Source organism: Tetranychus urticae, chromosome 1 (assembly GCF_039701765.1).
Source record: "Tetranychus urticae isolate SD_2017Ah chromosome 1, NJAU_TeUrti_SD_1.0, whole genome shotgun sequence".
NCBI lineage: Eukaryota > Metazoa > Arthropoda > Arachnida > Trombidiformes > Tetranychidae > Tetranychus > Tetranychus urticae.
The window spans coordinates 20956916-20981340 of NC_142958.1; the positions used below are offsets into that span (position 1 = coordinate 20956916).

Genomic DNA, 24425 nt, shown 5'->3' on the forward strand with positions numbered 1-24425 from the left:
AAAAATGGTTGTTTCAGCTTTTCTGACCAAACTCAAAGGATTAGTAAAATTGAATTTGGTTAATCAAGTAAATTGAGTTGAGTTGTTTAACAATTTTTAATTGCTTTTAAAGACTGCGATGTGAATTGTTGATGTCAAAGTATCAATTTGAACTCAATTTTCGGCTGGAAATGAACTATTTTCGGGTTAAATCTGGTTTCACTTGAATTTGGGTTCACCTTTGGTTTTCAAATGACGAGCTTGTAAATGTTTTCACTGGAATTGTCAATTCAATCATTTCCTTGTAACCCTAAAAGGTTATTTGAATTACCAGGAATCCTCTTTTGAATCATTTTTCCTACTCATTTTGCTTCTTCTATGGGCCATCATTTGGTATATAAACATGTTGATCGATCATTCAAATCATTGTGATTACAAAGCAATTACAAAGCAATTCAAAGCTTGTTTAAAATTGTGATTTTAATTTTGTGAATTTATTAAATTTCAGCTTCATCCAAGATTGAAAATGTCTGACCAAGAAGTAAACGTTTCAACCTCAACCTCAAATGTTGAAGGTTTAGCTTTTGATGATGCTGACATTACCGATTTGGTTAATCATCTTGACGATTTGTTGACTCAGGTTGACGAGATTGATCAATTGTATGGTGAAGAGACTCTCATTTATGGAGCTGCCGATCGGGTTAAACAGATGCGTGAAAAGGCCGGTGGCATGTGGACCAATGTCAAGTCTTCATTGGGAACCTTCTTCAAGAAGTTAACCACTCGAACCAATGGTAAACTTCCCGATTGGGTTTACAGTGCTTCGGAAGGTGTTTTACAATCAATGATCAACTACATTGAGGAGCGATTATCTGAAGATGGTGATACCAATAAGGTTACAATTGAAATGCTTCGACAAGGAATCAATGCTCTTCGAAACCGAATCATTGATGCATCCAAAGGTTTACCCGAGCCAGAAAAGCCAGAAAATGCTGAAAAGCCTGAAAAGGTTGAAAAGAAACGACCAGAATCTCCTCAATCAGATTAACTTCAATCAATGAAAACAAACCAGTAAATTGAAGGATTGAATTCAATTTTTAAAAACCCAACATTATGTTTCCACAAAATCAATGTAACCAAATTAATTCTGCATGAAAATGAATAAAAATTAGCATTTTTATAAATTAATTGTCAAGTGTATCGTTAACTCCATCAGCATAAGTTGAGACCCTAATAGTGAACCTAATTCAAATGTTTGTTGTGATCAAATAACTTTACTCAGCAATGAACATTTTCAATCTTTCCATTTCTACTTTACAATAATTCAAAAAAATGAATTTACTTTGCCTAATATCGACTTCAATCACTAGAGTTATCATCAATGTAACCACAATTAATTTCCTGCTACAATATAAATCCGTTTTGTTAAACACAGAGACTGAATCAAAGTGAGTTTGCAAGTGAAAATTGTTACCCAAAGTGCAACTGTCATACAATACCATTGGTACTGGTGAACCTACAAAAAGCAACTAAAATCTGGTTCATCAGAGCAATTGGATATTTTCACAGTTAAATCAACTTACAATCAACAAATTATCCACCAAGTAATTGATACACTTAATCCAGTTTTGTTTCTTCAATAATCCAAGGATACTTGATTCACAGCCATTCCAGTTCAGTGTATCAGTCAATTAAGCATCAGTCAAAGTTGAAAATATTTAAAATCAATGTTAATCATCAAACTTATCAACTCAAACCAATTAACAGTTTGTTTACCTGTAAACAATTTGCCTTTTGTTTCAATGAGGCAAAATAAACCAATGATTTTTATCAGAACTTGACTTAACCTATTCAATAAGGTGAACCCAAAACTGTTTTGTAAGTTACACATATTTTGGTGAAAATATTGTTTACCTTGTTTTTCACTCACAATTATACTGTTAACTGATTAACTGAGTTAATAAATTGTAACAGCTAATCTGATTTAAGGTGAACTCAAATTAAGTGTTAACTGCAACAAAAGCCATACTAATCAGTTTAGTTATGCCCTTGATTGTCTTGAGTTTATCGTTTCTTGTATTCATCTAACCTCATAAAGGAATCAGTACAAAGCTCATCTAAACATGGGAAACAATACAGCAAGTTTAATGATAAACACACTTATTAAACAATATCAAATTGATCAAAAAACGTTTTCAATAAAGTGATAGGCAACAGAAAAAATAATCAAATTCATCTTGATTTACTGAATGAAGGAAACGATTAACTTAACAAAACCTAAAACAATGTTTAACCGTTTTTTATTTCACTATTAAACTAGTTTATTAAGAAAATATTTGTTTCAATTACAAATCATTTGCTAATAATCAACTGAACTATCAATTCTTATGACAATCATTGACAGACATTAAATTGAAAAATTGATGAAAAAAAAGAGAGAGATTTTATTATAAAAATTGTATCAAAATCTGGTGATTGTGAAGTTTCCATGAAATAGAGCATAAATTGTGAATCTTGATCAATAATCATGGGAAAATGTTTCAACATGAGAAATGAAAATTAATTGATTTACAAAAATATCATTAAAGGATGAAAGTTTATTAAACTCAACTGAATCAACAATTAAACCCAATCTAGATTAGCTTTGCTTGTAGATTTAATGTTAACTTAAATTCATTTTTCAATCTAAATAAGAATTTGTAAATTGTTTTCTTTTAATGATTAAAGCAATTAAAAGATTCTGTTTTACAATATTATATTACAATAGATTGGTTGTTATTAATGAATTTGATTTAAATGAGTTGAATTAAATGTAAATTTGGGTTCATGCTTTTGGGTTGTTCATTGGATTAAAGGGATTTTTTTAATTGATTGGTTAAAATTGATTTAAATTAGCTGAGCTTAATGAATGTATGAAAAGGATTGACACTTTGATTGATCAATGGTTTGTTGCTGTTTGTTTGATAATTTAAGTTGATTAAAGGGAAAAGCGTTCATAGATGAATGTTTAATTTAATAATTAAACGGCTTGCAATTAACATGCGTTAATTTTGTATTCAAATTGAATTTAAAGTGATTAGTTAATTTATACATCAAATAAGGACTAATGTAATTGGGAAAAGATAATGTAACAAAGAAATGAAATTGATGCAATTTGATATAATTTGATCAGATTATTACAATTTCATGTTAATTAGATGGCAAGTTAAGATGAATTATGTTAGTGGTGGAAATTAAATCTCAGATAATTAGTCTTTTTCATCAACAAAAGTCATTGCTCTTCAGATTGAGATGAGCTTAGAGCGCAATTAATGAAAATTTGAGCAATTTTTTCATCTCTTCAAACCTAAAAGGCACAAATCAATCACAGTGTTGCCTTTAAGTACTAATGTTCATTTGATACCAACAGACACTTAAAATTGAAATATATTAACCGGTAGTCTTGATTGACGAGCTGATTGTGAGATTCATTGGGTTATTCAGTGTTATATTATCTTGTAGACATGAAAATGTTTATTGATCACAATGATTGTTGCTCTGTTGAATTGCGTTGATACTAACAAGCTTGTAAGCTGAAAGCTTAACCTGTGACCAGACTGAGACAAGGTTATTGAAAATCTTTGGCTTATTTTGTTTTATTCAAGAAATGACAATGTATTAACAGTGTATCGACCTTAATTATAGTTGGTTTGATTCATATTAACGTCTCATTTTCAGTTTTTACAAACATTAAACCTTTTGCTGATCTTGAGTTGCTGACATTAGGTTATTGTTGAAATGGTGAAATGAATCAAATCTAGTTGTTTTGATCGTTAAGGGGAATTGCTAATGGTTGAAAGGTTTTAAAGTGTGAATCTGTTAAGCCATCTTACAATCTGGTTTGACAGTGAAATTAAATGCTACGAATCAAAAAATGAATTTAACATTTTTAGGTTTTAGCTAAATGCTGTATTTTTTGTCAAATAATGCAAATAGACAACTGATGTCAACTGATTGTCTGAGCTAAAAGCTGAAATTATTAAGCTGATCAAGTAGCAAATGCTTTGTAAGCTTTAATAAGCTAAAAATTTAGCTAAACTCAAACATGGGAAATCATTTCAAATTTCATACAAAGGCCATGTTTCCGGTAACCAAAGAGTGGTATAATAGGAAGAAGGAGGTTTCTGCCGGTTCTTGTGAACATGACGAGTAAATATGTTTAGCTGGAATCTGAACTCATTGAAAGTCTAGTACAGTTTGCATTCATCATGACTATTAAAGCTGGTGAGTGTGAAAAGCATTTAATTTAATGCAAACCTTGTGCAACATTATTCATTGATCTGATTAAGTGATGATTCTAGCATAATGATAAGATGTTTAATTGTCTTGAGGTTAAGCTCAATTGTGAGAGGCTTTTGTGTAAACGTTTTAATATCTTAGGCCTAAGAAAGGAAAGGAAAAACAAAATTAAGTTAAACAATAAGTGTTTTGATAATTTGGTTTAAATGGTTAGACAAAAGGTTGATTGGTATTGCTGATGGTTAAATGTTTTGAAAACAAGGAAAATGATGATAAATGACAGTCAAATTTTTAACAGTTTTAAACTGTTGGCCATTAAGTTTGTTGAAACATTAACCTTTAAAACAACAATTAAAAGGTTCAAGCTAGAAGAATTGAAGGCAAAAATGAACAAAAGATGGATGCTTTTTAATTGTTGGAGAGGATAAGAAATGATGATAAGAGAGGAAATTACAATTAGTTAATTGCGGTCAAGTGAAATTATTTCAACCCATAATCATGGAATTTACTTTGTCATTTTAATCAGATGATAACTCGCCATTTTTGCTCATTGTTCAACCAATTCAGGTTTCGATCGTTTAGAAGATTTAAATCAAAGGTTTGTGATTAAAGGTTGATTAGCAATGTTTGCTAATCAATCAAATGAGTAGTTGCAGCATGATCGGTGAATGATCAAGATTAGTGATTAAACTCAACTTTGATAGAGAAATGATTGCTATTGTATTATACAGTTTAAGGTGAAACCAATAAGATTTTAACAATTCATTGATTATGGATTGAGAAAAATATCTAATGTTTATTATTATTGTTTCAAATGATACAAATTTGAGTTGAAATTAATACAAATTACTTATTAAGGGATGAATATTGGGTGAAAAAAAATATTCATCGACAATATGTAAATTGAATTATGGGAATATCTATCGGATTGATAACATAGTAAAGATTTAAATCATAAAGAATGAGATTGATGAAAGTTGGTAGATTAAATTGTGATCTTTTGAAATATTTTAAGACCAATGGTGATGGAAGGGTCAGGTTCTTGGATTCAGAATTTTTAAAATCACTGTTTAAAATGTTTATCCTTTTCTTTATAATTGGATTCAGTGAAGTTTGATGATAAAGATGATATTTATGTTGAAATGAATTGAATGTAACACTTTCTATACAGCTAATGCAGCAAAATTTTGACAGTCAACTTCATCATCGTCATTGAGTAAATCAAAATCGTCTACACTTGTATTGCTTGGTTTAAACTCATCATCATTGTAAAGTGACTTTTCTCCTCCATCGTGTTTTAACCAATGCCAGATAGTCATTGAATGGAGTAAAATATTGTTAAGACAATCGTTCAAATGAAGTGTGTTGAAGTGCTGCAATGATTAACATTTAGTTTTGAAAGTAGGAATGTTGTTTGTCAATTTTCCAACCAACCAAAACCAACAATCAGTCAATAATAACGGTAATACCATCAAATAACCCCCAAACAAACAGTTAATGTAAATAGAAATGGTCCAATGTAGTTGAGTGAAGACGTGTAAGCAATGGTGGTAATGAAAACAGGAAATAAGGAGAAAAAATTTGAATTAGTTGAGGTGATATTAAATAACATGTTTAAAGGTATGAAAGGTATCAAGGTTCATTTGACACTACAAAATGTTAGAAATGAAATATTTTAGGAAAGTGAATATCAAAAGCTAAATTAAATATGAGTTAGGATTACTTGTTAGGAGATTGGAAATAGATTTGGTAATTCTGAGGAATGTTTATCATCTTATCAAAGGCAAATTAAATATTTCATGCTAAGTATCTTACCTTGAGGATAGCACATGAATCGTATTTACGAGATAAAATAATGTCTCTTTCCCTTCTGATGATGGCCAGAGAAATGCAAAGGCAGAAGAGTTCAATATTTTCCAATGTTTCTAATTTTCCTGATTTATTTACTGATGAGTTGGATCCATCAGCTAAATGATCAAATTCATATGCTTTAAGCTCATCTGAAGAGTCTAAAGGTCTGTTTTCAGTTGCTTCTTTACCAACAGGAACGGGTGACTTTTTGACTTCATCACTTGAACTTCTAGAACTTATTGAGTTAAATAAAAATTCATTGTCTGGCATGGGATGTGAATACATTTCTCGGACTGGTGGTGACAATACGGTTGACATTAAAGATGGTCTTGAAGGTGATCTAGGTGAACTTGCACAGACAGGTCGTGGTTTTGGTGGAGTTTTTAGTTTGAGTCGAGTTGTTTTAATGGGTATCGCATTAGGTGGCGTTTTTACAGGTGATTTGGGTGAATTTTCGGGGCAATTAGCTTCATTAACATCTTCATCGACTGTTTTAAGTTCACAAATACGTTGTGGCCCACTTTTAGGCACAAAGGAAAAGGTATGATCAATTGGCGGTGGTATTATTATCGGAAATCCGCATTCAGATGGAGTCGATGCATCGGGTAATTCAATAATACCATTGGATGAGTTATCTGAGTTATCGGCTTCATGAGACCAATATTGACGCTTTATAGCACCTATTTGATTAAGTAATGGTGAAAGACTCTGGTCAAGAAACATATCTTGCTTATCTTCATCATCTAAAGAGGCTAAACTGTGAATGGACCAAATTGTTTCCCAGACAATAAGACAATCATGGTAATCATCAGTTTTACGTTTCATAAATTCCCTTTTAAAAAGACAAATAATCCAACGGAAGGCGAAATAACAATTTGCAGATTCATTGCTACCTGTTTAAATAGAAAGAAAACGTTTGGTAATCAATCAAATACAGCAGCATCTTGTGAAAAACGTAGATAATTGAAAATTGGATAGTTACATAGATGTTGTGCAAAAACGGGATCAGTGATCTGAACCAATTTAATTAGTGCTTTCAACTGGTTCTTAATTGCTAATTGGGACATCTCAAAGTTTCGTTTCTGTAAATTAAAAGACAAAAATTAGATTTATCATGATGTAATATGATTTTCATCAAACAATCAACTTACACAAAGTTTCATCACTTGAACGAAACACCAAAATGCTTTGGGTATATCACCATCCCAAACATAAAGCAAAGGAGCAGCTAAATCGGTCATACCTGTTAGAGATTAATTGAGAATTGATTAGTAAATTTAGAGAGTACAATTTGAAAAACTACTGGATAATCAACTTCAAATCATTTACGGTATAAATGAAAAAATTGTCCCCACAATAAGAGAAAAAAAATTAATAACTTGTCAGTTGTATCATAAGTTGACAAAAAAATGTCATTAATTATCAGACTGTCATTAAATATGGTTTAGTTGTTTAATTGTAATTAATGTCATTTTATTTTGGGCCAGTTATTTAAAAGGCAATCTGATTTTGTTGATATTGACAAAAAGATTTTGTAATATGATGTAAAAAATGTAAGACAAAGTTGATTTGAGTTTTTTAATTGTTTCCCAATTGGTTGAGAAATGGATTGAAACAATTGAAAATTACAATCAATCACTGATAGTTAACGGATGAAGGATAAAAGAAACCATATTTAATGAGTCATAAATTTAAATTAAACTGTTATTAATCAAGCTTGGTGGTTGTTTTTCATTATCAGAAGGAACAATTGAAATTTATATTTAGATGGTGACATACCTTGAACATAACCAGTATCAAAATCATACATAATATAAGTCATAAGAAGTTGACGAAGCTTCTCAACGTTTCCAGGGTTGGACTCAGAATAAAAGGAGTGGGTTCGATCACAACGAACAACATCTCTGTCTGTAATTGAAGATTGATTAAAAAAAGAAGATTGAAAATATATTTTAACAATTCAAACAATGAAACTCAGTTGGAAATATTAAACCAATAACAACAATAAAGATGAACAAGAAAAAAGGCTAAGATCAACGGCTAAGGCTCGAATAATGGTGTTCAATGGTCTTAAATAATCAACTATTAGTATTACGTAAAATTGGTAACAATTGAACAGCAATAGTAGGGGGTAAGCATTGTTCAGTAATAAAGACACATATGATCTAGGTCTGATCAGAATAATGGTAATGATGCAAATCAAATGACTGATAACCCCAATTTATGCTTTTGTGTTAACATGCTGTTAGCTGAAGATTATGATTGTTTGCATGTTATTTGTTGTAGGCCAATGTTTTTCTGTATTAATATATTAGTCCATCTAAAAATATCAATAAATAGCCTTTGTGTAACAATCAATAAGTAACATTAATAATCTTCATTTAACTCACCAATTAATGATTTTCGTTCCCTGTAGGCAGTAAATCTTGCTTCTTGATCTGGTAAAATTGTTTTCCATTGGTTGGAGTAGTAAGTGTAGACTAAGTTTAAATCTTTCCAATCAAGACTATATTTTTCGGTAATGCAAAGAATAGTTGGCCATAATATACGCCTCAGTTTGTTACTTTGAATACCCTGAAATTTTAATATGAAAAAAGAAGATTAATTCAATTAATTTATGAAATAGACGTGAGAAAAGGATCAAAAGGGGTGGTTAGATCAACTGAATGATTAACTCAAGGTGAGCTCTAACAGAAACTTACCCCTTGAAAGATACGCTCAAGAAGTACTCTTCGAGGTGCGTTTGCATATTTTTGATTATATTCCTCTGCAGTTAAAGGTGGAACTCGTTGCTGAGGAATAGAACAATCAATAGGTGGTAATGCTGGAGGTGGGTGGTTCATGGGTGCCGGATTGGACATTTGATGATGCCCATAGGTAGCACCTTCCTCCCTTTGTCTGACATATCCCAAAGGGTCTCTTAAAGTGTTCCGTATATCGGCCATTGTAGGTCCTTCGTATTCTTCGTATGGATTAAGAACAAGATTGGTAACTTTAGAGAATTGAGTCAATGCTGTTGTCCAAGGTTCACGAAGAATCCTACTGGCAATATGAGTTCGTCTTGGAGGTGGATTATAATGGTCACTGGGTCGTTGAAGGTTTCGTCTAGCTAGATTACAAAACTCGACTTGAGGATCGTCATTACCCTCTTCTCTCATTGGATGACTCGTAGATTCATAGGGTTGATTTTGGGATGACTCTGTATCTTGAGTCTCTGGTGGAGATGACATAACAGTATTTACAGTAAGTTAGATGTTAATATTACACAATAAAAAGGACTTCAGATGAAGTCAATAAATTCAGTTCAATTAAAAGAAATGAGATGATGAAATTCAACCCTATCAAATTGAGCTTTGGCATAAACACTTGAAGAAACTATTTTTCAATAAAAAAATAAATTTCAGATGTTTTTGTTATTTATGTAATACGAGATCCGGATCCGGGTAAAGTAATCTAGAGATTCTCTGGTTACTTTTTACTGGTTACTGCCATCTATTGTTGAAAATGGGTTCTTTACTTGCCGACAAAATTTGTCGGAAAAATGCAGTTGCAATGTTTTTATTTGTCAAAATTACTTGATTCTGGTTAATGTGCCAATAAATTACCTTTCACCTTTATTAAATTACGCTTCGAAGTAACAACGTCATCATTAGTAACCCCTTAGATCAAAAAAGCAAAGAGTCTACATTACTCTTTGTCAAAAAAGTCTACTAGAAATTGTTGTAAGCTCATATAAAGTGTTTTCCCCCTTCAAATGATGTGTTAAATTAAACAAAGTTAACTGTGAATGGTGAATTGTGCTTTTGATTAAAACTAAGTGTTCAACTTTCCCATACTAAGAGTGCAATTTGTTAGCAATTGTTGCAATTTTCTCTTCAACAAGAGGAGACTTTATTTGTTTTAACTCTTAAAAGGGCAATTGTGGTTGTCAATTTCCTACGCTATTACTTTTTCGTTGTTTTTTTACATTGTTTACTTTTTCAGCTATGATGTAAAGTATTAATGTAGAGAGATAAAACAAGTTTTGTTAATTAATTGGCGGCTGAAAATCACTTCTGAATTCCAAATTAGACTTGAAGAATATTTTCTAAATTGTTTTTTTCTATAGTTTTTTCATTAATTTTGGATGGGGTCAGAAGGTTCGATTGATGATATTGATAGTTTAGTATCAGTAGAGATTATTCTTGCTGATCAATATGAAACTAAAGATATATGTGAAGGTGATCCACACAAGATTTTTTTGTGAAATTCAATTTTTTCTAAACTTTATTTATTTCTCATTACAGTCAACGTTTTGGTGGCGACTCTGAAAGATAAGAAAGCTATATCACCTGCCATCAGAAGTTTGGCGAAGTTATTTCCTATTTCCAAAGATTTGATCCATTTGAAGAGGGTTAAAATTGACAAAGAAGCCGATAAAATTGAAATAATCATTTGTAAAGTGGATGGAGTTGATATAGACCAAATCAAACTAAAATTGTCTGATGTATTAGAGTACTCCAGTGTGAAAATTACCGCTGTTCCAAGTAATGCACCTCTGAATCGTTGGCAGTTCGAGAAATCATCACGCCTTTGGCCAACAAATTTTTTTGAAAATAAAGAGTAAGAAAAACGCAATTTACTTCCGACACGATAAAACTAAACTTCTTTTACATATTCTAGGATAACTCATAGACTCGATGGAACTTGTCTTGACTCTACTGATCGACTTTTCATTTATCAAACAATGAAAGATTTAGTAAATAGGACAAAGGAAAATGTTGACCGAACTTATGGTGCAATCGTAACATCAAATTTTCAAGTTTTGGTTATTTCTGGTGATAAAATTAATGATCATCCCTTACGACATTGTTCAATGAATTTGATTGATTTAATGGCTTCAACTCAAGGTGGTGGAGTTTGGTATAATCAAGGAAAACTTGATGAAAATTCATCACTGTTAAGTACAGAGTCCGACCCTGATGCTTATTTATGTACTGGACATGACGTTTATTTAACCAAAGAACCTTGTATAATGTGTTCCATGGGCCTTCTCCATTCAAGAATTAGAAGAATTTTCTTTTTGGATCAATCTATGAATACATTGGATATGCCATTACAAAAAGGATGTCCGGACGATTTCGCTTTATCCAAAATGAAGCTACACACAAATTCTGATATAAACCATCGATTTGATGTTTGGCGAGTAAAATTAAAAAAATGTTGAGAATAGACATTTCCAATCTCTTTGTTTAAATCCAAGTGGAGAATGTAATTGGGTTTTAATATTACGATCAGTTATTATTTCTTGTGGTGCTGTACATGATTACACTGATCAGAATCATCTATTAACATCACCTCTTCTTCTTCTAACTTCAGATCTTCGGTCAGAAGGGGAACGTACATCTATTTAAAATTATTCATGATTAATATCTACTGTAGAAGTACTGAGGCCATACAAATTGATTTACCTGATTCTTGGTTACCCCTTCTTCGCCTACCACGACGATTGGCTCGTGCTTGATTGCGCTGTCGACGATTTCTTCTTCTACGACGAGTTTGTCTATTCACTCCTGAGCTAAAATAATTGTTCTCCGGTCGATTTTCCCTTGGTTGAAATATTTCCATTTGAAGTTGTCTACTGGGCTCTACGATTCCACTGTTTTGAGATCGAGGTGATGTATTGACTCCAACATCTCTGATAGTTGGTAAAACAATGTTTTCAGGCCATGTGATAAAATTGAATGAATCGTTGGTTATTGTTGAATCACTCGAGCTGACAGGACTAGAAATTGGTGATACTTTTTCTAATTTAATATTGGCCAATTGGCAATACCGGCGAATCAAATTATCAACCATCAATACTCGACTTCGATTGGAATAATTCACTCGGCAAATAGGACATCGACCTGTCTCTCGTCTCCATTGGGCCAAACAATTGAAACAAAAGGTGTGCGAGCAATTAATATTCACTGCATTGTTAACCAACTGTTGACAAATGGCACATTTCAACTCACTCTCTATCAACTCACAAAGCTGCTCATACATTCCAGAGTTTTGATTAACATCTGAAACCCCACTAGATGCTGTACTACCAATCATAGTTGAAACCGATGACCCACCATTATTAGATTGATCAACTTTCGATTTATCGTTCTTTTTGGATCCACTTTTACTCCCATTTTTTTCAGTATTGTTAGAACTCATTTAAACAAACGTAAATCTTGAAAACCAAACAATCAAACAAATGAAGAAAAAATTACAACAAAAAAAGGACTATATTAACAACAATGTACCAATTACATCCACTTTAAGAGGGATGACCAATCAAACAGCTTTTGGATTCTATAATAATGTCTCAAGGATTTTACTCCCAAAGTGTCATCGTTGTGAATAATTGATTCAATAATACATCATATAAACAGATTTACCTCTGTATAAGCTAAATCAGCTAACAGATACGTTATTCAGACTCATTAAACAATTGACTAGTAACTAAATTCGAGACCAACAATTACATTTTTTCAATGAGAGACTGAAAACAAAATTTAAATGTCTATTAAATATGGAAAATAGACGAACTAATTTACAAGCATATTGAATGAAAATCTCAATAATACTAGGTTTCCATAGAAGCCGAAATAGCTCAGTTGGGAGAGCGTTAGACTGAAGATCTAAAGGTCCCTGGTTCAATCCCGGGTTTCGGCGGAATCATTTCCTTTTTTGTTCTGGAGTCATTAATTAGCTCAACAACATAACTATAAATGATTTTTTAAGTTACTTGCACATAACTCAGTGATACTCATTGTTCCCAGAAGATGCCATGCAAACAATGAACACTTGTGTTTTTTTGATGTAGACTAATGAAGAAACCTGTTATAAAACCTTCGGATTTATTCCAATAAAGAAGTAAACATTAGCATCTTTGGATTGGTTTGAGTTTATCCTAATTAATTTAAAATGATCAATCATGGCTTATTAAATATTGGGAAAATGGTTCATTTTAAATACAAGTATTGTTTAAACTCATCCATAATCTTGATTAATTACACAATTTGATGCTCCAATGTCTGCGATTAGAGAAGAGCAGAAATCTTTACTCAAAAGGGAAGCTTCCCAGGCCAGTCAGATAAAAATCAATATTTTCATGATAAAACGATTTGGTTCTATGAGTATTTAATTAATGAAAGCTTTAGATTCGCAAATCAAAGATAACCCAGAAAAACTGTATAAAGAAATAATTTTTTTACATTTTAGCATGATGAGGATACAAAACAGAAAGGTTCATACAATGAGATACCATTGCTTATCTTAATGGTGTGTATGACAATGTATCTCATTGTGTGGAAATAAATAGCGTTTTCGAGCCTTCTCCTCATTTGCGAATCAAAAGATGGCGAAGTTTAGTGTTAGTTATTAGCACAAATAAAATGAGACACGAATCATTGAAATCGATCTGAGTGACCTGGAACCCTTCCTTGTCAGTAATCAGAAATCACTTTATTTATCTTACTTTTCATAATAAGATATTAATAATAATTGAAAATATCATGTTTTCTTGGTTATCCTTTCAACAGTCGACTCGATGGTTGATAGTTTAGGGAGTATTTATTAAATTTTCACCCAATTACGGGAGATTATAATCAAATTGGTGATGCCATCTAATGTGTTGAAGGGTAAAAGAGATTATTTTGCGAATGAAAAATTTGGCTCTCAAATGGTGTCGGTTCAATGTCTAAAATTAATTTTGTTACTTTTAAACTGAGAGACCTAATTTAATTTAGTCTAAAAATATCACTAAGATTTTAATTCTTACAGTGTTTAAATATTTTTGGAAGGCTTGTATTTCTTTTACTTCTATCTTTTACATTCTCTTTTTTTACAGTCAACTGTGATAATTTAAGACACTTTGTTCGCTTACCTTGCACCCAAATGTTGGTTGCTTCAAAATATCTTTGGTTCCATCACAATCACCATCATAACCCATTGTACTGGTACAAGTCCAGAAGCCAAATGAGAATATCTTTCCACCATTTACTCCATCAACTATCTATCGCTTCATCTATAACTGTGTTTTAATTTGGTGAGCTGCTCTATCACCATTGTTCATCATAGTTCATCATAGTTCATAAACAAAGAACATAGTCAACAACTTTTTTACTTTGGTAATTGAAGGTTGTATAAGTTCACCGATCAAAGATGGATCCAGAGCAATTTCTCGATATTGCTAATGCCGTGATTAAGATAAAAGTGTTCCCATACTTTGAGATGGCCCATGCAGTGATTAGCTGTCTTTACATAAGGGAAGATCTAGGTTCAGGATCACATCCTTTCTCGCGAAAACACCCTTTCTCATGTTGGCTATCTTCAATGGTCAACATCTATGCCAGTGTTATTTTGGCCAACTTTCTTCTTGGTGAACCCATCATAGGTGCTTTTAAAAATCCGAATCAAATTATCTTATCCACTGTCGTCTGGTATCTTATATTTTACTCGCCCTTTGATTTTGCTTATAAAGCATGCAAATTTATTCCCTGTAAAGTTATATTATCCGCTATGAAGGAAGTTATCCGATGTAAAAAGATTTATGATGGTGTTTCTCATGCTTCAAAAGTATATCCAAACGGATTTATCATAATGGTTATTGTAGGGACAGTTAAAGGTACGTTACTGGATACTTTTTTATTCCTATATGAAATTGTAACTCTAATTTTTGTTTTACTTTTCTCACAGGTAATGGTGCAGGTTTTATCAAGATTATTGAACGTTTAATGAGAGGGGTTTGGACACCTAATGCCATGGAAATTTTAACACCATCTTTGTGAGTTTGTATTTCGTCAAACTAATTTTAAATTTTGTCTTCATATATTAATCTGTTTCTTTTTTTGCCAATCCATTTTCAGTGCAACCAAAGCTTCAATTGCTGCTTCGATTATTTTTATCATTGACAAGAAAACTGATTGGATCTCAGTTCCTCATGCTCTCATCTACTTTGGAGTAGTCATCTTCTTTGTATATTTCAAATTATCTTCCATGCTACTTGGAATCCATGATCCTTTTATTCCATTTGAAAATCTCTTCTGTGCCATCTTCTTAGGAGGTGTTTGGGATGCATTGAGTCACATTATATCAAATGGTAATATACACAATCCTTAGTTATCGATGTGATTTAATTTTCTATTTTTAATAATAATAATCTTTTTTGCATCTTTACAGCCAAGAAAGGTGATGATAACGGTCCCAAGGTTGAGATACCAAGAAGAGATGAAACGAAAAAGAAGGATTGAATGACTAATGAATTACTAATAGTTAGCGAATCTGTTTCAGATTGCTTTTAATCGGACGAATCAACTTAAGATAAACACTCATTTTTTCATTACTCATCATGTTATTTAATTTATCATTAAATTTACATCCATTTTGTACATAAGAAAAGTACAAAATTAAATTATTGTTATATTATCTTATTCAATTGGCACAGTTTCAAACAACTGTATCAGCAACAGTCCGGCTAATGTTTGGCATATCTTTATCCACACTAATAGATTTGGTTCTCAATTTTTTGAGGCAATTGATTGTGTAAAATATAGAAATTAAAGTAGCTATCAATATGGAACCATAAGAAACTAGAATTAATATGTAAAATTGAGATACACTGGACAGAATAGCGGTTATAATGAATTTGATTAGCTCGGCTGATGTATTAACACTGTTTTGTATACCTCCAATCAAGGGTGGATTTGGAGTTGTTGTTTGAATCAATTGATTAGTTGCCAAATCTGCTGACCATAAACCAATCCGTGATAAAGTTATTCCAGCTAGAAATAGTACAATTGACAGGTCATATTTGAATAATTTAACTCCTAAGAGATGAGATGGAGCAAAAACGATAATTAAACATAATGTTAAGGGTATTATATCCAGGAAATAACCAATTGTTGATATTTTATTCAGATTTGAGTGTTTAACCATTGATTGGAAAAATATTGTGCCAATGATTCCGGTAACAGCTCCAAGAACACTTATTATCCCAATTACACTCTCAGTCACTCCTTGTGATTTGATGAAACCAACTGTTATTGAATCAAAACCCAATACAGAAAGATAAATTAAACCAAATGAAATACCAGGCAAACCAAAATATTTCAAATAGCTAACAATTGATTCGATGAAAGTGACTTTATTTTTAGTGCTGTTTTCAATTGCTAGATCTGATCCCACAGTTGTTAATGTTTTATCTTTAGCTAATTCAGGGACTGATTTGTAAATTTTGACCATAATTAAATATTCGAGTAAACCCGAAACTACATTGAAAAACATTAAAAACAATGCAGAAGCCAAACTTGACCATTCCATTATAAAACCAACAATAAGCGGAGCAATCGTTTTCATTATTAAATCAATTCGCCTCAAAGTAGCATTCAGCTCTGCACAATATTAGGAAATGTAATGATTATTAATCGAAGTCTAATTGTAATTAAGTCGATATTGGTTTAAATGAAGTAAATTATTTACCTGATAAATTCCCACCATTCTTAGAAATAACAATAATCCAATCTTTTTCAAGGGACAAAGTGTAACCATAAGAAAAGACTTGAGCAAGAGCTGAAAAAATTACCAGAATACATGGAGCGAATCTATCTGCAATCTGAGCAATTGAATTGATATATTAAACATATAATTGTATGAAAACGATGATTCAAAAGCAATATTTATATGCAATCGCATCATTAAAACATACCCGATTCAACGATGGACCAAGAATATCATCTCCAATGAAGTAAAACGCAACAAAAGTAGCACTGATGAAGACGCAAAAGTTTTGGACAAACAAGAAGACAGCAACCTCTTTGAGTCTTGGTGCTTTTGATATCCAACGACCAAGATATGGCACTATTATAATGGTTAAAGATGATGCTAAGATTCCGTGTAGAGCTGACAATAGCAATGAGTCGGGATTCAATTTAATTAAATATAATCCAATAGCAAATTCCCAGCAGCGGTCGCCCTAAAGTAATACAAAGTACTGATCGATATTATTGTACATTAGATTGTTTTGTTAATAAAAGACACAATTAAGACAATTTTTAATCATAAAAAGACTAATTTGCAGTCAAATTCTGCATAAATAGCAGCATAAGTTTGAGTCATCGACATTGCATTTTGAATATAACGACTTTAGCCTACAAGAAAAAGATCATCTTTAACTAAACTAGTCATTAAACACCCAAAAATAGTCTACTTAATTGCCATTTATTATATAATACAATACAATATCAACCAGTTTGTTGCTTAAAAGAAACATTTGTGCACAAATTGATACAACTTTACACAAATGGACAGAAACGCAACAGAAATGGGTGAAAGTTAATTTCTTGCAAATTAAAACTGTGTCGATTTGTATAGGTATTAAAACTATGTCCGTTAGTGCTATTAAAAGATTTCTCTGACCAATGATTTTCGAGAAAATTGAGTTCGAAGTTGAAACTTTGATGGCCTTTTGTGCAATTATGGAAGCAGATTTTTCCATGAAACTTGTATCACAGATGATAATTTAAATGATCAACCAGAAAATGCACTTATTGTGAGCAATAAAGTTTTCCGTCCAAAATAAAACGCATAAGTTCGATTTTTATTTAAAGCTGTCGCATTTAGTGACCGAAACTTTTAGAAGGCTGAAACTTATTTTCCATAACTAAAAATTGTCTCTTCATATCATGGATTGAATAATTTTTGAAAATTATCAATAGTTCTCTCGATTTTGGCCTTTGACCTGAAAACTTTGACGCTGAATATTTCGATTATGGTAGCACTTAAATTAACCATTCTTTGTCCAAACATTAGATTTTATCATGGGTTATAAAATGGTATGATTAAATGTGTGTTACAATGAATATTCTTTGAACAAACGCGATTTGAGTTTGAGCGAACATTTAGCTTTATAAATCAAGTTTAAAATCTGGTAACAGAATAATCAAATGCTATAACTTTCTTTGTGGGATCTTGAATAATTCCATATGTTGATATATTATAGTTCATAATAAAATCTAATGTTTGGTGAAAGAATGGTGTCTTTAAGTGCTACCATAAGCGAAATATTCAGCGTCAAAGTTTCCAGGTCAAATGCCAAAATCGAGAGAGCTATTGATAATTTTCAAAAATTATTGAATCCATGATATTAAGAGACAGTTTTCAGTTACGGGAAATAAGTTTCAGCTCTCTAAAAATTTCGGTCACTAAATGCGACAGCTTTAACTAAAAATCGAACTTATGCGTTTTATTTTGGACAGAAAACTTTATTGCTCGAAATAAGTGGTTTTTCTGGTTCATCATCATAAGTATCATCTGTGATATAAGTTTCATGGAAAAATCTGCTTCCATAATTGCACAAAAGGCCATCAAAGTTTCAACTTCGAACTCAATTTTTTGGAGAACTATCCATCAGAGAAATCTTTTAACAACACTAATGGACATAGTTTTTATGTCTCTACAAATCGAAAGAGTTTTAATTTGCAAGAAATTAACTTTGACGCGTTTCTGTCCATTTGTGTAAAGTTGTGTCAATTTGTGCACAAATGTTTCTTTTAAGCAACAAACTGGTTGATATTGTATTGTAAATGGCAATAAAGTGGACTATTTTTGGGTGTTTAATGAGGAGTTTAGTTAAAGATGATCTTTTTCTTGGAGGCTACAGTCGTTATATTCAAAATGCAATGTCGGTGACTCAAACTTATTGTTATTTATGCAGAATTTCACCGAAAAATAGTCGTGATAATACCATAATAATAACAATTGTTTCTTTTCGTGTCTTTTTAGTCGAAACCGTTCTGATGATCACAAATAAGCTTTTCCAGACCTACCTTAACCAGAGGGGTTCTGACCTTTGACACTAATCTTCAAATCCTCTCATGACTTAAAAATCTTGTACAAAGTGACAGTTCAAAATACATTTTTTTCGTAATAAATGTGACAGTCGGGTTAATTGTGTCTTTTCAGTAGCAACCTGCAATATTGCTAGGTTCAAAAAAGTCTTGACGCAACATCTTAGAATCTATTAGCCCGAATAAATAGGCAAATATCGATTGAATGAAAACAATATTTCATAATTTACTCGTACTTTATTAACTTGTTTAATTACTAATGCTTGATTATTTATTACAGTTTATTACGTCTAAAATTCAACACTGAACCTGACTCAGTGATAAAAAACTCTGATTATAATTTGAGTTGTGATCTGCTGTCATTGTATTTACCAATTTTCACAAATATTAAGGATTCGACTACTCTCTATTACTTTGTGTTATATTTTATAATAATAATTACTTTTAATGCGGACAATTCAAACTTACCCAAGAGTTGAGAGCTCGATCAAGGTAGAGCAAGTAATCGATGTTGGCAGAATGCATTGGAATGAAGGAGTTCACTTTCAAAAGATATAATGAAATATCTGGCAATGTTGACTTTTGTACCGTAAATCAGTATTTCAATCAGATTTATTAAACGTTCAATATTTTTTGATTTAATAATCACTTTCAAGCTTTCAAGTTGGTGTCAATGGATGATCTAAGTAACGTGTGAATTAAACGTTATGATTAATATTAGATATAAAACACACTCACAGTGCATTTATTGTTCGTGAGTTGATAAAAATTCGTGTTTTCCATAGGTGAATCCAGTTTTCACTTTTTATTATCTTTAATAACGCCACTTGATTATCTTTATTGTTCCAATCCTTTGGAACAGTGTATCTAACTATTATTATACGATGTATCTAAAGCGACAGTATTTCAACTTCTGGTGTTGACTACATTCTGATCGTGTCATTAACTATTAATATTTACTAAGCCACATCTCGAACTCAACTCCAAATCAAACTAATGTCTATAATTATTGTGATGTACAATTGATTCTGAAAGGCCTCACGATCAAAGCTAATATTCAGACTTGTCGTCTATATTTGTGACTATTGCGTCGGTTAAAATGTAAAAACATGTTTTTGTTGCTTCAACCGTAATAAACAGACGAAGTAATCAGGGCGAAATTTTCTTAACATGAATTTTATATCTGTTTAACTTGTGACAAATGATCTTCTAGATTTCACTTTTTTCATCTGACACAATTGAAAGCAATCTCTATTACCGATACTGATGAAAATAAGACATTTCAACAATTGTCCTTATTCAATAAAACGGAATGCAAAAGTTGATTACAAGTTCTTAAGTTCTCTTTTATTATTGTGAATGGTTTTGGTGGGATCAAACATTATAATTTGTTACATTCATAAAATTTTTAAGAAAAAAATATCAGACTAAGTTCGAGGTTCGTAAATGGACTTCAATATCAGAGCAGCCATTTACATGAGCAATTTAAAAATGAAAAATAACTAATATTGGAGTAATTAAGATTCCAAATATTTCTTGATGAAAGCCATTTTGTCAGGAGCATCAGTAAATTGAGTGAACATCTTGATCAACTTGTCCTGGAACTGTGGTGGTACTTGAGGGAACATGTTGCCCAAAACGTCTCGTCGTTTCCTTCCAGTTACAGTTGTTTGTGAAGCTGGTGGGACAAAGCTAAGGCCTGAACCAGTATTTCCAAGGAAGAGTGAGAATAACAGAAGAACTAATGGGAATCCGATAATTCCAATTCCAAGGGCGATTAATAAACCAATAGCAATTGCTTCCAAGCCACCAGTCAAGGGGGCAACTGAAGCACCATAAGGTCCAGTGTATGGGGTTCCCATCCATTGGCGAGGATCACGTTCATAGTCATAATAGGCATAAGGAGTATTGTAGGCAGTTAAATTGGCAGCGGCAGGTTTAACAACACTGGCAGTAGTTAATTGGCTCAGACCAAGTTGAACAACAATTGTGAAAACTATAAAATCACCAGAAAACAAAATACAAATTACATTAACCCAAAAATATTCTGGTTTACTACCACATTGCAGATAAGATAAAGCTATCTTTGTTTACATTCAAATAACGAGGGAAAATTATCTAATCACAGTTTTGATACTTACCCAACATACAAAGAGCAGACATTTTTATTGTTATGTTTGTGATGTTTTATAAAACACTTTAAGAAAAATAGATTAATCCAAAATTTTGAAGTTTCAACTTAAAATGATTAACACTTGATGATTAACACTCAGTAATGTTTACTTGAAGTTTGCTGATGATCGACTGATGATTTGATGGTACAATCTCACCCAGTTATATACCTGTGATTCCAGGATCCAAATTCACAGTAAGGAATAAAAGTTGAATTTAATAAGTGAAACGATTCGATATTTTGAAAGGGAAAGAAAGATATGAACATCTTATATATTTTACAATAAAACTCGTAACAATAAAGGTAAGTCTGAATGGATACAAAAATCCGTTTATTATTTTTCATGCTTTCATTGGTTTTGATTGTGATTATTTTCAAGAGAAAGAGAAATTGAGATCAAATAGTAAAGAAGATGTTAATAATGATGATTTAGTGATGCATGGGTTTCAATCATAAAAGTGGTCACAATTAGTAAGAAAAAAGTCATTTTTAAACCCCTTGAATCAGGGCAACATTTGCAAACAAAACAAAAAGACATCTTATGTTTATAAAATTTTTTACTCTCATTGACAGACAATTCAAAATAAGTAACTTTCTTTTATAATATAATTTCTCTCTCAGCATCCATTTTCATTATCATCATTATCAAAGCTGTTCAGCTCGGTGATGGTTCAAAAATCATATTCAGGATTAACGGGTTGTGTACCATTTGAGTCGCATTGAAGAGACTTATTGCTGTCGCTGATGTTGACAATCGCATTGTTTCCAGCTTTATTATCCGTCTTCAACTCATCTTTATCGCCTCAACATCCTAGGCTCGTTATTATAACAAGTTACTTATATAATTATTTGGCCATGAAGTGATTACTTTTAATAAACTCTCACCGATCCAATTGGAATGTCAATTGAAAATAGGCTTCTTTACCACCTTCAAGGTTCGTTGGTTCATAGTGGCCTCAAATTTTCATCTACATTCAATATTCACCACTAATTGTGTTAAGGTAAGATAATTCCAAATACTTTTCATGAAAAAGCGCTAAATTAACCATCAATATCTTTTCGCTAATATACTAACTAGTTGTGCAGACTACTTTCAACGATGTACTTTCTCAAGTGGAATCATTTTGATACTTTGCCAGAGAAAGTTTCATTTAGTTGAATTTAAAACAGATTAACCGATTAATAAGGACGAATCAAAGAAAAATTAATGATTTAAAGACATTTAGGTAAAAAAATAGGTTACTGATGTGAAGAAACCAGTATTTTATCATAAAGCTAATGGCAATCAGCTGATCTGTGTAGACAGAAATGATAAAACTCATCTTGTGAATAGCAAAGTTAAAATTTTATCACATCGATTTTATTTCATATCATTCGATCTCAGTATTTATTTAATATTTATTGAATTTATTGTGTAGTCATCTTCAATTTTTTTTATAATTTTTCACCAAAAATGAGTTTTAATAAGCGAAAAAATGAAGATCAAGAAGAATCTAATAAAAGGATTTGCCAAGTCTTAGGTAAAAAGTATTTCCAACCTGTGTTGATTCCCTTTCATCTCCCTCTATTTTCTTAATTGTTACAATTTTAAACAAAATAACTTTAATTTCCAAGTGTAATTTTTATTTTTGAATTATAGATACCAAGCTCGTTGATGTTAAAAGTGCTCTGGACCATGTTAAGGATTTGTTTTCCAATAAACTATTTGGGGAAAAATTTCCAGCTGTCATATGGAAACATCAATGTTATCCTTTAATTAAAAACAGAACCAAAGTTGACATCGAATTAGTAAGTTGATTATTATACATTTATTTAATGACTTGTGCCAATCTAGTAGTTCGTCCTTACCTTACCTACTTCAAGTCAGCCTAACCTAAATGTTGAATTGGACTTAAACTAACGAAACTGCTAACTAAATCTACTTTTTCAGAACAAATTTTGTGATCAAGGATTACTACTTTCGCTTAAATTAGGAACCACAATCAACAATACAGATACTGCCTTGATTTATACTGAGGACTATATCAACTATCTGAAAAGTATTTACGTAGGAAATGTTCTCGGTAAGTAAATCTTCCACGTCATTTGTACCGTTGAATTGAAATTTTTGTTTTCTCTTTTTCAAATAGATAAATTCATTGACAAAGTAGTGAAGAGTAACCCATCATCGACATGTACATCCGCACAACTTCGAGAAGAGTATCAATTTTCGGATGACCAGATAAAGGAGTTGGTGCATAATGGAGTTTTAGCTGTCCATCGAACTGTCGGCTCTTGGCTTCTCTCCCTTCCAAACTGTGGACATTTTTATAAGATATTTACGGCTGGCCGAAATGCTCTACTATCAATGATTAAAAGGACCAAATATCATGAGATAAATCGAACTGAATTGTTTAACCGTAAGATGCCTAAAGATGTACAGCTTGGAATCGCTTATCATGTTCTTGATTTGATTGGTGGTGATTTTGTTCAATGGTAATATCACATTAATTCACAATTCTTACATTTTATATTTATTCATTTTTGTAATCTTATCTGTTCTTCAGTGCTGATTTTCCTAATGGGACTATGTTACGTGTATTATAATCCATTGGTTGGGCACCTTGTTTCAAATCTAAATCAATCTTGTATCGCAACCAAACCTGATCTTAAGAGATTCCAGTTCAAATTTTATCGTGTTCATGTTACACAAAAATAAGGATATCAAAGTCGTCTTTCAACTAAGCCAAGATGAACCTTAATCTGGATTCATCAAATTATTAATTTATTTATTTTTAATTTATTGTGAATTTGCATCAAAATAAAAGTATGCATAAATTGTCCATAAACTTGTGTTAAGATACTACACATTGTATGGTTTGTGTAACGATTCAAGGTGTAAATTTTATCAATAATAAGTCGATGATCGATATTTTTTGGATAGTACGATTCATTATCGTTTTTTTGAAGATGCCCGTTAACTTGTTTAATTTTTTACAATTGGTTTTGCAAGGTCTCACAGTCAATGGTGGCTTCTTAAAGCAACATTTTTAATGAATTAGATGATGGATAATTTTGAAATGGTCAGAATTCCCTCTTAAAGTTGGTTCGCCTCCTGTACATTTACACTTCAATTAGTTCTCCTAAATCTTGTGATATTCTGATGTAACCATTTTCTAATCGTTAAAGCATGCAAGTTGTAAATTGATGATATAAGTAACGTGTGAATTAAAAATTATGATTGAAATTGGATATAACACACTCACAGTGTAACTATTGTTCGTGTATCGGTGAAATTTATATTT

General features: G+C 31.7%; 7 protein-coding genes and 1 non-coding gene across 10 annotated transcripts; 4 read left to right on the top strand and 4 right to left on the bottom strand.

Moving 5' to 3' along the window:
- Positions 1–5026: 5026 nt before the first annotated feature.
- Positions 5027–9485, bottom strand: LOC107359133 (uncharacterized). The gene is made up of 7 exons (XM_015925594.3): positions 8811–9485; positions 8499–8682; positions 7888–8016; positions 7260–7351; positions 7091–7190; positions 6073–7001; positions 5027–5630 (listed from the first exon to the last, which is right to left on the bottom strand). The coding sequence occupies exons 1-7, from the start codon at positions 9336–9338 to the stop codon at positions 5421–5423; spliced, it is 2172 nt and encodes a 723-aa protein (XP_015781080.2). The 5' UTR covers positions 9339–9485; the 3' UTR covers positions 5027–5420.
- Positions 9486–9607: 122 nt separating this feature from the next.
- On the top strand, positions 9608–12587 carry LOC107361914 (tRNA-specific adenosine-34 deaminase regulatory subunit adat3). Of its 3 annotated transcripts, XM_089266100.1 has the most exons (5): positions 9609–9773; positions 9806–9830; positions 10217–10328; positions 10395–10710; positions 10771–12587. In XM_089266100.1, the coding sequence occupies exons 3-5, from the start codon at positions 10235–10237 to the stop codon at positions 11312–11314; spliced, it is 954 nt and encodes a 317-aa protein (XP_089122226.1). In that variant the 5' UTR covers positions 9609–9773; positions 9806–9830; positions 10217–10234; the 3' UTR covers positions 11315–12587. The 3 variants fall into 3 exon arrangements, with proteins under 3 accessions (XP_089122225.1, XP_015784386.1, XP_089122226.1); XM_089266099.1 differs by having other exon boundaries at positions 9608–9898; XM_015928900.3 differs by having other exon boundaries at positions 9608–10328.
- On the bottom strand, positions 10957–12294 carry LOC107362004 (uncharacterized). The gene is made up of 2 exons (XM_015929018.3): positions 11559–12294; positions 10957–11493 (listed from the first exon to the last, which is right to left on the bottom strand). The coding sequence occupies exons 1-2, from the start codon at positions 12292–12294 to the stop codon at positions 11429–11431; spliced, it is 801 nt and encodes a 266-aa protein (XP_015784504.1). The 3' UTR covers positions 10957–11428.
- Positions 12588–12722: 135 nt separating the features above from the next.
- On the top strand, positions 12723–12795 carry TRNAF-GAA (transfer RNA phenylalanine (anticodon GAA)). Its single transcript has one exon. It is a non-coding gene; the product is annotated as a tRNA-Phe (tRNA).
- Positions 12796–13793: 998 nt separating this feature from the next.
- LOC107372179 (trimeric intracellular cation channel type 1B.1) lies at positions 13794–15535 on the top strand. Its single transcript, XM_015940360.3, has 4 exons — positions 13794–14749; positions 14821–14908; positions 14991–15223; positions 15304–15535. Exons 1-4 carry the CDS (start codon positions 14287–14289, stop codon positions 15372–15374), a joined length of 855 nt encoding a protein of 284 aa, XP_015795846.1. The 5' UTR covers positions 13794–14286; the 3' UTR covers positions 15375–15535.
- A 23-nt stretch (positions 15536–15558) lies between these two features.
- On the bottom strand, positions 15559–19662 carry LOC107372176 (ferroportin). The gene is made up of 4 exons (XM_015940357.3): positions 19437–19662; positions 16829–17095; positions 16603–16735; positions 15559–16514 (listed from the first exon to the last, which is right to left on the bottom strand). Exons 1-4 carry the CDS (start codon positions 19491–19493, stop codon positions 15571–15573), a joined length of 1401 nt encoding a protein of 466 aa, XP_015795843.2. The 5' UTR covers positions 19494–19662; the 3' UTR covers positions 15559–15570.
- Positions 19663–20293: 631 nt separating this feature from the next.
- Positions 20294–21672, bottom strand: LOC149094754 (uncharacterized). The gene is made up of 2 exons (XM_089266164.1): positions 21110–21672; positions 20294–20964 (listed from the first exon to the last, which is right to left on the bottom strand). Exons 1-2 carry the CDS (start codon positions 21129–21131, stop codon positions 20486–20488), a joined length of 501 nt encoding a protein of 166 aa, XP_089122290.1. The 5' UTR covers positions 21132–21672; the 3' UTR covers positions 20294–20485.
- Positions 21673–22455: 783 nt separating this feature from the next.
- On the top strand, positions 22456–24066 carry LOC107372182 (winged helix repair factor 1). The gene is made up of 5 exons (XM_015940363.3): positions 22456–22661; positions 22781–22929; positions 23072–23204; positions 23271–23616; positions 23688–24066. The coding sequence occupies exons 1-5, from the start codon at positions 22595–22597 to the stop codon at positions 23725–23727; spliced, it is 735 nt and encodes a 244-aa protein (XP_015795849.1). The 5' UTR covers positions 22456–22594; the 3' UTR covers positions 23728–24066.
- The last annotated feature ends 359 nt before the right edge of the window (positions 24067–24425 follow it).